The sequence below is a fragment of the Saccopteryx leptura genome, chromosome 3 (genome assembly GCF_036850995.1).
Source record: "Saccopteryx leptura isolate mSacLep1 chromosome 3, mSacLep1_pri_phased_curated, whole genome shotgun sequence".
NCBI classification, from domain to species: domain Eukaryota; kingdom Metazoa; phylum Chordata; class Mammalia; order Chiroptera; family Emballonuridae; genus Saccopteryx; species Saccopteryx leptura.
The window spans coordinates 305,988,979-306,002,716 of record NC_089505.1 but is presented as its reverse complement, the minus strand read 5'-3'; the positions used below and the strand labels follow the sequence as shown (position 1 = coordinate 306,002,716).

Sequence of the window (13,738 nt, the reverse complement as noted above, 5' to 3'; positions counted from 1 at the left end):
GAGGCAATCATCATTTTCTTACATGAAATGTGAAGAAATCCTATAATAAGACTAAGCTGGTGCTAAAACCACAAGGCTTTTAGTATATGCACAATGGAGTGTAACCATCACCTCTATCTAATTTCAAAATATATATTATATTGTAAGTAATATAAGCATTTATGTTAGGAATGAGGTTGAAATTCATTTTTTTATTTTATTCTTTATACTTTTCCATACTTTCTGCATTTTCTATCATAAGCATGTTATTACTTTTATATTCTAAAAATAACCCAAAAAACTACAATATTAAAGTGATGGAACAATATATAATCCTCCAAAAGAAGTCTTCCCTGACTCTCAGGTAGCTGATTTAGACATTCATTCCTCACCTTCTTTCAAGCTTCCTTAGAATATACATTCCTATTTTAAGACATATTTTAATATGTCTATTTTCTCTTCAACCTCCATTTAAGGAGAAGGACTATAACTTTTCATATATGTATCCTGAGTTCTAGTTGCTCAATAAAGATACTTATGAAAGAGGAAAAGAAATAGAGAAGTTTTCTCAGTGTAGGTACTGCCAGCCATTTGTCTCAATAATTAGAATATTTGGGAACCAGTCTAGTCCTGTCCTAAAAGTCCTACATAATGCCAACTTCTTAAATTAAAGTAAAATCTGAGGGAAGTACCATTTGAACAAGTAGATAAAGGTGGCTTAAATGTATAAAGTCAAACATGACAAAAAATTCATATTAAGCATAGACAAAAAGCCCAACAGTAAAAATGAAAACACCAAAGGGGAGGTCATCTTTATTATATGCGGCTTAAGTGTCTGTTTGTCGCCGATAGCTTATTGGTTGCTTGCGTAACTGTACTAGCCAATGGGGTGAAGTTGCCACAGCATTCAAATAGTCCCGCCTTCTGGCATGCCATCTCACAAATTGAGGTTAAAGATTGGAGCAATTATTATGCTGTTAAGAAATCTTAACACCAGAAGGGATCTTTGCAATGGTACAAGACTAGAGGTTCTCCAATTGAAAAATAATGTCATAATAGTTAAGTCTTTGACTGGCTCCTCTAAAGGTGAAATACATGTCATTCCAAGAATTGATTTGGCTCCATCTCAAACAGGGTTGCTGTTTCAATTGAGACGTAGACAACTTCCTGTACAACTTGCCTTTGCTATGACCATCAATAAGTCTCAGAGCCAAACACTTAAGCATGTTGGCATTTTTTTACCTGAGCCTGCATTTGGACATGGCCAACTTTATGTTGCCTGTTCAAGAGTTCATGAAAGAACGGACGTAAAATTAAAAATAATTGATGGTCCTCTGCAAGGCGAGCTTAAAAATGATGGAAAGAGCCTGACCTGTGGTGGCGCAGTGGATAAAGCGTCGACCTGGAAATGCTGAGGTTGCCGGTTCAAAACCCTGGGCTTGCCTGGTCAAGGCACATATGGGAGTTGATGCTTCCAGCTCCTCCCCCTTCTCTCTCTCTCTCTCTCTCTCTCTCTCTGTCTCTCCCTCTCCTCTCTAAAATGAATAAATAAAAAAAAATTTTAAAAATGATGGAAAGATCTACACAAGAAATGTTGTTACAAAGAGATCTTTGACATGTGAATTAACATTTTATTATTTAAATCACCTTTATTTATTGAGCTAGCGGTGGCTCTTAAGAAATGTACCGCCAGTGGTTTCCTTCATTGCACTCTACTTTAAGCAATTAAGCAAGTAGAAGGGGGAAACCCCATGGGGCAGTAAGCAAAGGGGTGTCCTCGCTGCCTGCCCTGGGTAATTCAGTTTGAATTAGCAGACACCTTTGCACAAATCATTTTAATTACAATTTATAATATCTAGAACAGCGGTCATTTCGTATGACCGCCGGGCTTTCTAGTTGTTATATAAAAGGTTGGGACACTTATTGACTAATTATAAAGTAACAATGATATGGCCAGAATACAGGGTGGTTTTCAAAGCACATGGGAAGGACCCAAGGCCTCAGTCCCGAGGGTGGGGAGACAGAGGTGAGGTGAAGTGAGGAGGGAACACCGTATGACAATGATAATAGAATCAGGCTGGGTGAGAGTCTGCTCTGGCTATAACACCTAAGCTTTTATATTAATCGCATTTTTTTCTGTATTCCACAGTGTTTTAACATCTTAAAAATCTTGCTGGGGAGAGACAGACTACCAGTTCTCAGAGATAGCAAGGGCTCAGCTGGGAACGCTGCTTTTCCGTGCAAACCCACCAATCCAGAGTCTATAGCCACAGCCACCTACTTGTCTGACTCTCATACACCACGCCAGTATTCCCTTGCCTGCCCGAAATCACACAGGGCCAGGTGCCAACAACCAGAGAGCACCCCTGCAGCCAGAGCCCACCGGAATTGCTCAGACTAACCAGTCCTGAGCTGTTCACTCTGCCTGCCTCGTCTTCCCCATGGAGACCTCCTGGTGCTTCCTCTGTGGCCCTGCATGGCATGGCGAGACCCTTCTGGAAAGTGTAAGTAATAAATTCATCTTTCAGTGCCATTGTCCTCTCCATGTCATCATTCAGTCACAAATTTAAATTAAAATTCTAGAACCACCTCCTTTAACACCTCTCCCCGAAATCCCAGTATTCCCTTCTTGTCTGAGCACTCAGGGTATTTCTTTCTTCCTTCATCTCTGCTCTTCAAGGGCTTACTCCATGTCTATCTTTAAGCCTTCTGGTGCATTAACAAGTGGGTAGAAACATACCGTCACCCTGTGGTGACACTTCACTCACTCCCCTTGAGAGCATTCCAATTTCTCCCACCCCTCCATAACACACAGACAAAGGCACTCCCTTCTTGCCAATAAAGGAGCGGAAGGCACTAAATGACCCTGGCATGCTACAGTCACCTCTGGGTGAGTGCATGGCACTCCTGAGATACTTACCTGCAGATGGTGGGCAGAAAGGGAAGCCACTGGGGGCCAAAAAACATCATTAGTGGTTGCTGACCACAGCACCATCCTGCTTGTTTAAATTCAGCACTCGTGAGTATTTATATAAATATACATATATATCTTTCTAGGGAGACACTACTCTGATGAGTAACCCTACAGTCAATTGTACTGAGTATAGAGAAAGTGTTTTCATTTTTAGAACTATTTTGCCAGGCCTGTTCCCATATACCTTTGACCTCATATGCTGTAGATCCAAGTCTAAAGATTTGCCTTTTCACAAGAAAACATGTGCACATCATAATAAATGTAAAAAAGAAATAAAACAATTATAAATAAAGAAGATATAAGTAGAGCAGAACATCAAACCCTGAAAAAGAATTAAACATGCTCATAAGGTCTTTCCAGGGCTTCAAACTTGACTCCAAAGCAAAAAGCTGTATATCCATCATTAGCAGACACATTCTGATTTCTTCGTGGGAAACAGAGCTTTTACTATATTCTAGAGCAGTGATTCTCTACAGTGGGGCCTCCAGATCATCAGTGTCAGTATCACTTGGGAACTTGCTAAAAATGCAGGTTCTCAGGCTACACCTCAGGCCACCTGGATCAGACACTCTGGGCCCGCCCAGCACAGCAGCACTCTGGGATTTTTTGGGTTTTGTTTGTTTGTTTGTTTACAGAGACAGAGAGAGAGCCAAAGGTAGGAATAGGCAGGGACAGACAGACAGGAACAGAGAGATGAGAAGCATCAGTCATTAGTTTTTCGTTGAGCATTGCAACACCTTAATTGTTCATTGACTGCTTTCTCATACGTGCCTTGACCGCGGGCCTTCAGCAGACCAAGTAACCCCTTGCTCAAGCCAGAGACCTTGGGCTCAAACTGGTGAGCTTTTGCTCAAACCAGATGAGCCCTCGCTCAAGCTGGTAACCTCGGGGTCTCGAACCTGGGTCTTCCGCATCCCAGTCCGATGCTCTATCCACTGTGCCACCACCCAGTCAGGCAGCACTCTGGGTTTTCAGATGCCCTCATGGTGCTTCCTAGCAGGCTAAGTCTGAGAATTACTGTTTTCAAGCAATCGGGTTTTGTATAAAGGGCACTGAGCCATGCTCCAGTGGCAAACTGGGAAATGCAAGCAGCAGCCTTCAGTAGAAGCTGCAAACATAAAACTAAAGTGAAATTCAGCAAAGGAGCGAAGGCCCTTTGCAAGAGGGCTAACTAGCATGGTCCTGGCACGTGGCTCTTGTTTCTCCTTTGCTGAGTCAAGGACTGACCCTAGCATAATCTGTACTACACTAGTTTTCAAACGCCTACCTGTGGGCCACATGCAATGGTTCTGTATGTTCTTGGGTAACTCAGACTCAAAATTGATCCTTTCTCCTCCTCTTAACTAGTTCCTCTCCCCACTATCTGAAACCCTGATACCGTCCTTGGTACCACTCTTCCTATCATTCCCATATCAGTTGTCACCCCCTATGGATACAATCTCTTCCTTTCCTCCTCATCATTCAACAATTTATTCATCAAATATATGCTGAGTATCTACTAGGTGGTGTAGTAAATTCACCAGGGAACATGATGGGCAAAAAAAATCTCATGCCTTCACAGAGCTTACTTTCTCATTGCAGAGATAATAGTGTAAATAAGCAAAATACATAGTAGATTAGCTAGTGATGATTGTTGAGGAAAATAAAGGAGGGAAGGAAATAAGCTTTAGAGAGGAGGGTGGAGATTTTTAAATAGGATGATTAAACAAGGTCTCGTTTTGAATTACATCCCAAAGGAAATGAGGGGACCCACAGGAATGGCAAGTGCAAAGGCCCTGAGGTGAGAGTATGCTTGGCATGTTTGACGAACAGTAATGAGCTCAATATAGTTGAAGCAGAATAACTATTGGGACTGCAAGAAAGAGATGGGGTCAAACAGCTAAGCGGGGGTTAGTTAGATCACAGCCCTAGTAGGTCCTATTGGGAGATTCTGAGTGAGAAGGAAGACCACAGAAGCTTTGAGCAGAGGAGTAGCAATTTAACAGGATCCTTCAGGCTGTTAAGTCGAAGGCAACTGAAAGGAGCAGGGAGAGGACAGGGAGCCGAGGTTAGTGCGCTTCTATCCTCCCCTTCTCTATTCACCAGAACCATCATCATCTCTCACGTTGGCTCTGTCCACAGCTTCCTACCTGGGCCCCTCCTTCTAGCCCACTCCGTATCCTCCATAATCCGCCTAACAAGGGGCTGCCAAAGGTCCGCTCAGCCCCGCCCACCACCCATCAGAGACAGCTGCAGTTAAAGGCTGAACCTCAAGCTTGCCACACACACCATGGTGCTACCTAACCTTCTGAACCATCTCTCCCAGGCCTTGGCCACACATATCCAACACACCAACCACAGGACACATGCTCAGCACTTTCAAACACATCTGCAGCCTGAACCCCCTGTCTTTGCCCTCTCTGACAGGAGCGCTCCTACCATCCCCTCGCCACCTCCTGAAATTTGCCCCATTTTCCACGGTTCGTTGCAAATCCCACCTCTCCCAGGAAACCTTGCCGATGCCTCAGCTACATGTTCAATCGCCTGCCTTTGAACCTCACACCAATGGGCCTCGCTCCTTTGTGGTCTTTATTCATATCTATCTGTACTGGTCCTGTCTCCATCAGGAGACAGCAAGCTCTCGAAGGACAAACCGTGGCTCATTTTCATACCTGCCACGGCACAGAGGACGTACCTTATACAGAGGAAAGAGCTGTTTAATTGAATAATGACAATATAATCCTTTAGTGATCAAAATTCTGTAACTTTCCATAAATCCCTTCAAATCTGTTCATCACCTCAGAGTGACTCTTTTATTTAGTTAGTATTGTAAACACATTACACTCTCAGATACCCAAAGTTTGGCAGACAAAAGCCTGTTATATTATATGCTAATTTATAACACTAAGCAATTAAGCTTAAAAAATTAGAAGTGGACACAAAGATAAAATCATTCTTATGATTAACTGCCACCAAAAGTTTCCCACTTAGGAAGGTGAACAGTTAAATCTGGAAGACTGTAATGCTGGACCTCCAACCGCAGGAACACTGAACCACTTAAATATTTTAAGTGTTTATTTTTATTGGTAGACTTTTGATGCAATCAATGCTAATCTCTTTATAGGAAGGTGATGCAGACACACTAAAAATCCTACTTTCTCCTTTGCGGTGTTTTAAAACAGTCTTATTCCTGCATAATTTATGATAAGAATCAAGAAACACTGAGTCAGATTTTCCTGATGTCTATCTCTGCAAGGTGGAGGAGGAGTGGAACGCACAGTCCGTTTTCTTCTGGTATTCTCTATGACAGAACTTTCCAAAAGGTTGCCATCAGGATGGCCTGAGTCGTTTTCTTTCTCAGGAAGTATTAACTTAGCTATCTTTCCACCTCCCTTCTAAGAAGCTAAGATTGGTATCCAAATTTCATATACAAGGTGGGGCAAAAGTAGGTTTACAGTTGTTCGTATGGAAAATAATACAATAATTAATAAATAATACAAGAGTAAACTCTGTGTTTCACATACTCACGACTATAAGCCTACCTTTGCCCCGCCCTGTGTAAAATAAAGACCCAAGGAAGCCCTCCTCCAGCATACAGAACAAGGGAAAAGAGGATCTAGGAATCAAGCTCAGATTTAACTCAAAGAATTTTTTTTTTATTCAGTGAGTGGAGGGGAGGCAGAGATAGGCTCCAGCATGCACCCCAACTGGGATCTACCTGGCAAGCCCACTGGGGGATGATGTTGTGCCCATCTGGGGCATTGCTCAGTTGCTCAGCAACAAAGCTCTTCTTAGTGCCTGAGATAGAGGCCATGGAGCCATCCTCAGTGCCCAGGAAAAACTTGCTCTAATCAAGCCATGGTGGGAGGAGGGGAAAAGAGAGAGAGAGAGAAGTGGGAGGAAGGGGTGGAGAAGCAGATGGGCACTTCTCCTGTGTGCCTTGACCAGGAATCAAACTAGGGACATCCACACCCCAGGCCAATGCTCTACAACTGAACCAACCAGCCAGGGCTCAGAAGGAAATCTTAATAACCATTCTTTAATTCAAGACTTTAATAATGACGCTCAGCTTTGAAATATAACTTATGTCAACAATGAAATGATTCCCATAAAATTGATTTGTTCTTTTGAAAATCAGTTTAAATATTAGACTATATTCAGTCTGGTTTCACTTCCTATAAGTGATAGGTAATAGATACTCTACAGGAAGTCAATATGTGCAAGATAAATATGAATTAACTTTATATATTCTAACTGAACATTATTACAATATTATCCATATCATTTGAATTATTTTTAGCAGAACATTTTCACTTTATCATCCCATTAAATAAATAGGATTCTTTTTAACAAGAAAAAGTGTCTCTTGAAATTCTGGTCCAGATACAATTAGAGAAGTCAGGACAAGTGGAAGTAATGAAATGAACCAGCTCTGTCTGAATCAGGAGGTTTAGCTGCAGAAGTGACATCAGTCACCCTCATTAAGGCACAGATGGGGTGAGAAAGTTGAGAGTTTATCAGAAACACTGACAAGAAGATCAGAATGCAAACAGAGTTTATAAACCAACTACCCATCACTGTCAAAAGACTCTTTTTACTCTTGCTTTTAAAAGAAATATCCTGAACTATGTAACTGAGCATAGAAAAGATGGTGGGAAGCAACCCCTCGCTGTACAAGAAGACATCCAATAAAACAGTGTATAGATTCAATTTTTAAAAATAATTTTAGCCTGACCAGGCAGTGGCGCAGTGGGTAGAGTGTCGAATTGGGGTGTGGAGGACCCAGGTTTGAAACCCAGACGTCACCAGCTTGAGTGCAGGCTTATCTGGTTTAAGCAAGGCTCACCAGCTTGAGCACAAGGTCGCTGGCTTGAGCAAGGGGTCACTCGGTCTGCTGTAGCTCCCCGGTCAAGGCACATATGAGAAAACAATCAATGAACAACTAAGGTGCCACAACGAAGAATTGATGCTTCTCATCTCTCTCCCTTCCTGTCTGTCTGTCCCTATCTGTCCCTCTCTCTGTTTCTCTCTGTCTCTTTCACAAAAATAATAATAATAACCCTGCCCAAGTGCCAATCCAAGGCGTATATATGGGAGATCCAGGAAACGCAGGACCAGGAATGTGAACATGATGCTCAGGGGGAGAGGGCAGCTGACAAAGGATGCAGAGGCCCACAGAAGAGCTGTGTCACCCGGGAGGTGAGGCCGCTGGGTGTCTATCAGCCATTGGTTAAGACTGCTTTGGCAGGTGGAAGGCCAGGGTATTCACTCCTCAGCACTTGAAACTGTCTCAAGCAGGAAGGAGCCCAGCAGTGTCCCACCTACAAAGTAAGCCTTCAGGCCAGTGCAGGTACTGGCAGGTGGCAGGCCTCCACCATGAAGACAGGAAGGTCCAGAGTGTGGATGGGGCCTTGGCAGCACTGTCGATACTGCATTCCCCTGACGATTGCTGTTCCCATCAACAGTCATTCGGCTGTTGCTATTTGGTGTCAATTTTCTCTCTCTTTTCTCTACTACCCAAGGCAGCATATATTTCACAAGCAGGCCATCTGATTCTAAGCTATAAAACATACAATTTTAGCTTACCTATGCCTTTATTTCTCCCCTTGAGTCTACTTGATACACTCCATAAATTAAGACTGTAAGTCTATTCTTGTATTGTAAATTCTTTAATATCAACCTTGCTCTCAACTACGTTGTAAAAAAAAAGAAAAGAAAATTACTCCTTTAGTAGCAGCCATAATGGCCCATAATAATGGCTTGTTCATAGGTAAGAACTCCGGCCAAAATGGCATCTAGGGAATTGTCTGTGTTATGACAGTAAAAGGAGTCATTTTGGCAATTCCAAAACCTACATTGTCACCAAATGATGAGGGGTTGGCAAATTTAAAGCTTAACAGAAAAGGAGTATGTCCAATGAAATGTCACTTCACTTGCTTTGGACAAATACAGTTGTTAAAAAAAGTCCAACCTAAACATTCTGTTTCTCAGGCTGCGGGGATAGTTCCATAACATATTAGTACCTTCCTTCTCTTTTGCTTTATTGTGTATGCTATCCAAGTGAAATGATAAGTGCCTGGGTAAATTTACCTAAAACAGTAAGCACTTGACATATATATTATGCTCCATAATTTCATAGAAATCAATTCAGGAAATAGCAGAAACTAATGGCAGTGCAGCCTAGTAGGTTTCTTGGGTGAAAGGAATCGTTGCCACTAAGAGTTACTGACTGCTGGCTGGGCAAAGGTGGGCTGGTTGACGTTCAGCGCAATTGTTGAAGTTTGAGATGGCCTAATCTAGCTTTAATAAGCTCATTGTTTTTAAGAAGCATAACATGCAAAAGAAAACAGACCAGTAGACATCACTGAGACTTTCTGGAGGTTTCCACACTGTGTTTGGAGGCTCGTTCCCGGCTGTCCTTCTCTCTGTCCACTCACAAGCTCTTGGCAGAGCTGCTGTTGAATGAGGTCCCTATCTAGCGGTAGGTTTTATATTTATGGCAGGATCAAGCCATACTATCAAACCCACCATTCCCCTGACACAACAAACCATCCATTATATAATACAGAAGCATTTTTAAAAATCAGACATCTCTAAATATATTAAAGAACATGTATATAAATGATTATCTATAATATATTAAATAATACATAAATGATTATCTATAATATATTGAATAATATAGAAATAATTATATATAATATATATGAAATGATATATATGTATAAATGCATCCTTGGATCTAAATCAGTGCTTCTCAAGCTATGTGTGGAAAAGAATCATTTTATTATTATTATTATTATTATTTCCAGTCTATCATGTACTGAGACTTTTTCAAAATCTATTCAAGATGAATCATTAGAAGACAAATGCTTTAAAAAACATACAAAATATAAGCCCAATTTTTTATTGTTACTATTAAGTTCAACAGGCATAAAATGGCTCCGTCAAATTTCTTTAAAAGTCTTGCAACATTTCCTCTCAATTTCAGGACTTACCGTGTCTCAGACCAGTACCAGCTGTGGCCAGCACTGGCCCAAGACCACAGTCTGAGTCACACCAACCTAAAGGACCATGCACATGTTTTATTCAAAAGACATACTTTACCTCTAACATTCTTTCCAAATCCCATAGAAGACACTTTTTTGTCCACTTGCTCATTATTGTTCGATTTCTCCTTTATAACATCATCATCACTAACAGCATCAGCAGAAAATTTTTTCTTTTTCTTTTTCTTGTGTCGAGGCGGAAGCTTTTTTGGAAAAGTAAACATTGGGAATATCACAAGAAACATTGCAACGGCACAAAGGAGGAATCCACTCCACCTAAAAAATTGGGAAATGTGAATAGCATTTATGGCTTTAACAAAGTAGAAGATTCTGGTGATAAAATTATCCAGAAAATACTTTTGACTCTCATCAACTAGAAGGCAGCAGGAAGTTGGAAAAACTAAAGAAATATAGAAATCCTCCCTTTCTGTGGTATAAATGGGAAATCTACCCAATAATTACACTCATGTTATAATGAACATTACAATAAGCAACAAGAATTTCATTCAAGTATTTTTAAGCACATATGTGTTAATCTTGCTACAATGTGTATTTTACAATAAATCAATAACTCAAAAATTTAATTAAAAAATAATACAGAATCTATAGCATACTTTGTGGACCACTACAGACACCTTTTTCTTAGAAGAAAACCATTATTATCTTGTGTAAAATATATTTTAAATTGCTGATGGCACTCAAATATTTTCTGCAAGTATTTAAGAATATATTGAACATTCTTAGTTGACCCTCACCATACTTAGCCTTGATGGCCACCAAAGACATTTCATTTGATCCTTTACTTCAAGAATTACAACCTAGCGGTGAGCAAGCTAAAAATAGGTCTCCAAGAAATGAAAGAATGTATACAATTAAATGTTAGATCACATTGTATAGAGCACAAATCCTATCAAAGTTCAGAGAGAAGAAATGTGTATCAGAAAGATTCTTAGGAGAAGTACAGTGTGTCTGTAAAGTCATGGTGCACTTTTGACTGGTCACAGAAAAGCAACAAAAGACAATAGAAATGTGAAATCTGCACCAAATAAAATGAAAACTCTCCCAGTTTCATACCTATTCAGTGCAGTTCGATGTGGGCTCACGCACAGATTTTTTAGGGCTCCTTAGGTAGCTATCCCGTATAGCCTCTACAGACTCGTCACTGACTGATGGCCTACCAGAACGGGGTTTCTCCACCAAACTGCCGGTTTCCTTTAACTGCTTATCCCACCAAGTAATGTTATTCCTATGTGGTGGTGCTTCGTTATAAACGCGCAGATATCACATTGCACTTTGGTCAGGGATTCGAATTTAGCGAGCCACAGAACACACTGAACTTTCCTCTGTACCATCCACATCTCGACTGGCTGTATACACGGTGTTGCGTCATCATCTGAGCATGCACACATGCTGCAACATCATCCTACAGAAACTGGGAGGGTTTTCCTTTTATTTGGTGCAGATTTCACATTGCTATCATCTTTTGTTGCTTTCCTGTGACCGGTCAAAAGTGCACCGTGACTTTAAGGACACACTGTAGAACTTGAGTGCTGTAGAATCAGACTCATCTGAGGTTGCTATGCTGCAGAAGTTAGGGAGCAAATACAAAGAGTAGAACTCAGCCTCTAGCTGGCAGTAGAGCTCTGTGTTCATGGCCTTGGGCTTCTTGCCTGCATAATTCCCCAGGGGCAACTTCTCAGTCCCCTTTCAACCTTTTCTTACTACCTAACAGAGTTACCACTTTCTAATTAGGCCTCCTCAACTCCAACCTCTATAATTAAAGCTTCCAAGTTCATGAATGCTCTGACTCTGTCCTCTGTATCAACATCACATCAGCTGTAACTGGAATGCAAGCAGCATTCTAAGCATGAATGTTGGGTTCGAGCCAGTAAGAATATAGATCAATTGCAAAATGAAAATTTTTTTTATAAAAGTAGTGTTTCAGTTACAGTACTGTTAGCTGCTAAAGGTCACAGGTTAGCTGAGAGAATCATTCCTGAAACCAGTCATTAATAATCCAGTGTGCTATTTTCAAACATATTTAAAGTTATATTAAATAAAGATTTTCAGACAATCAGAAAGCAGATTTTGAGAAGATTGTTCAGGATAGACATAGCAATCTCAATTATTCAGAATATAATTATGAGCCCAGTGTCTGATGCAGATTAGGTACTGAAAAACTCTCTCAAATAAATACACTGAATGAGATAAGCTTTTAAAAAATAAAGTCACCTGTCTGCAGGGAACGTAGTTACTATAATATCTGACCCTTTAGTCTTTGGCTGCTCACAAGGCCCTACTGACCTAGCCCTGCCTGTAAACTTTCTTGAACCTCATCTGCAAACATGACATTCAGTCTCCTCTGCTTTCAGTTCCCTAGACCTCTCGTGCTCTCTCACAAGAGGGCAGGCTTAGTGTAAGGGACAGTTCCTGAGCTGTGGCTTGAGGCAGACCGGGGTTTTTATCCTGTCTTTACCACTTCCTAGCTCTAAGAGCCTAGGGAACTTATTTTGCTTCTCTGAACCCATTTTCTCAACTGCAAGGGAGGGGGGAATAATAACTATTTTGGAGTCATCAAAATCAATAAGACAATATACAATACGAACCTAATAAAATGCCTGGCCCAACAGCAATCAATTCATAGCAGTCCATTTTGTCTGTTTGTATGTGCTCAGGCTCCCTCACCCCCAGCCGGAGCCATTGACTTAAAACTCTATGCAGACATTAAAGATACAGTCATAGTGACTCAAAGTGAAAGTAAACATAGAAGAAGGGAAAGAATTATAGTGAATAAGCAATAATATAAAAGCTTGAGGACATTTCTAAGCAGAGTAAAGCAGCCCACCTTCTTCAACGGTCTAGCAGGGGTCTCCAAACTTTTTACACAGGGGGCCAGTTCACTGTCCCGCAGACCATTGGAGGGCTGCCAAATACAGTGGTCCTCTTACTGACCACCAATGAAAGAGGTGCCCCTTCCAGAAGTGCAGTGGGGGCTGGATAAATGGCCTCAGGGGGCCGCATTGCGGCCCACAGGCCATAGTCTGGGGATGCCTGGACAGTAACAAATCATCATTAACACCTGATATAATGATGGTACTAATGAGCACTCGGAGAAAAGCTGAGAAAGACAAGGACATGTGTTTTTATGAACCATTCCTCAGAGACTGTTCACTCACAGAGTCGGGTAAGTATATTCCAGCTCTCACTGCCTCTGACACTTCGGGCGAGTTATTCAAATCGCTGAGCATCAGTTTCCTCATTGGCAAAATGGGCATAATATTAGTGACTACATATGGTTGTTACAGGCTTAAACAAAAGTGTGTGTAAAGCTCTTAGTATAATGCCTGACACACAGAGAGTACCCAATAAATGTTACCATTATTCATTCATTCTTTCCCTCACTCTTTCTGTATGTATTTATTGAAAACTACATCATTCTGCTAGGTGTGATATAAAATAACATTATCTTAAATAACTGTCTTTGTTCAAGGCAAACTGTCTTACAAGCAGGGCTACTCAATAAACAAAATTCATTTTTAAATAGACCCCGCTTATATATTTCTATATTGAGAAATTTTATCATTTGTAGAACTAATATTTGGCCATTAAAATGAATAAGACTACTTGAACATTGATAAAATACAAAGGAATGAATACTAACTAACACATTATATAGCGAGAACTATTGAGCCCTACATACATATATTCATTCATTCCTCAAAACAATCCAGTGAAGCAGGTATGTAACTACTTCTGT

The 13,738-nt window shown here is 40.9% G+C and overlaps 1 protein-coding gene across 1 annotated transcript in view; it reads right to left on the bottom strand.

Moving 5' to 3' along the window:
• SLCO5A1 (solute carrier organic anion transporter family member 5A1) overlaps window positions 1–13,738 on the bottom strand; it is a 133,547-nt gene that overhangs the window by 54,191 nt on the left and 65,618 nt on the right. Inside the window, exon 4 of the mRNA XM_066378917.1 lies at window positions 10,040–10,257. Coding sequence (XP_066235014.1) covers window positions 10,040–10,257 — 218 coding nt within the window. The remainder of the gene's footprint in view (window positions 1–10,039; window positions 10,258–13,738) is intronic.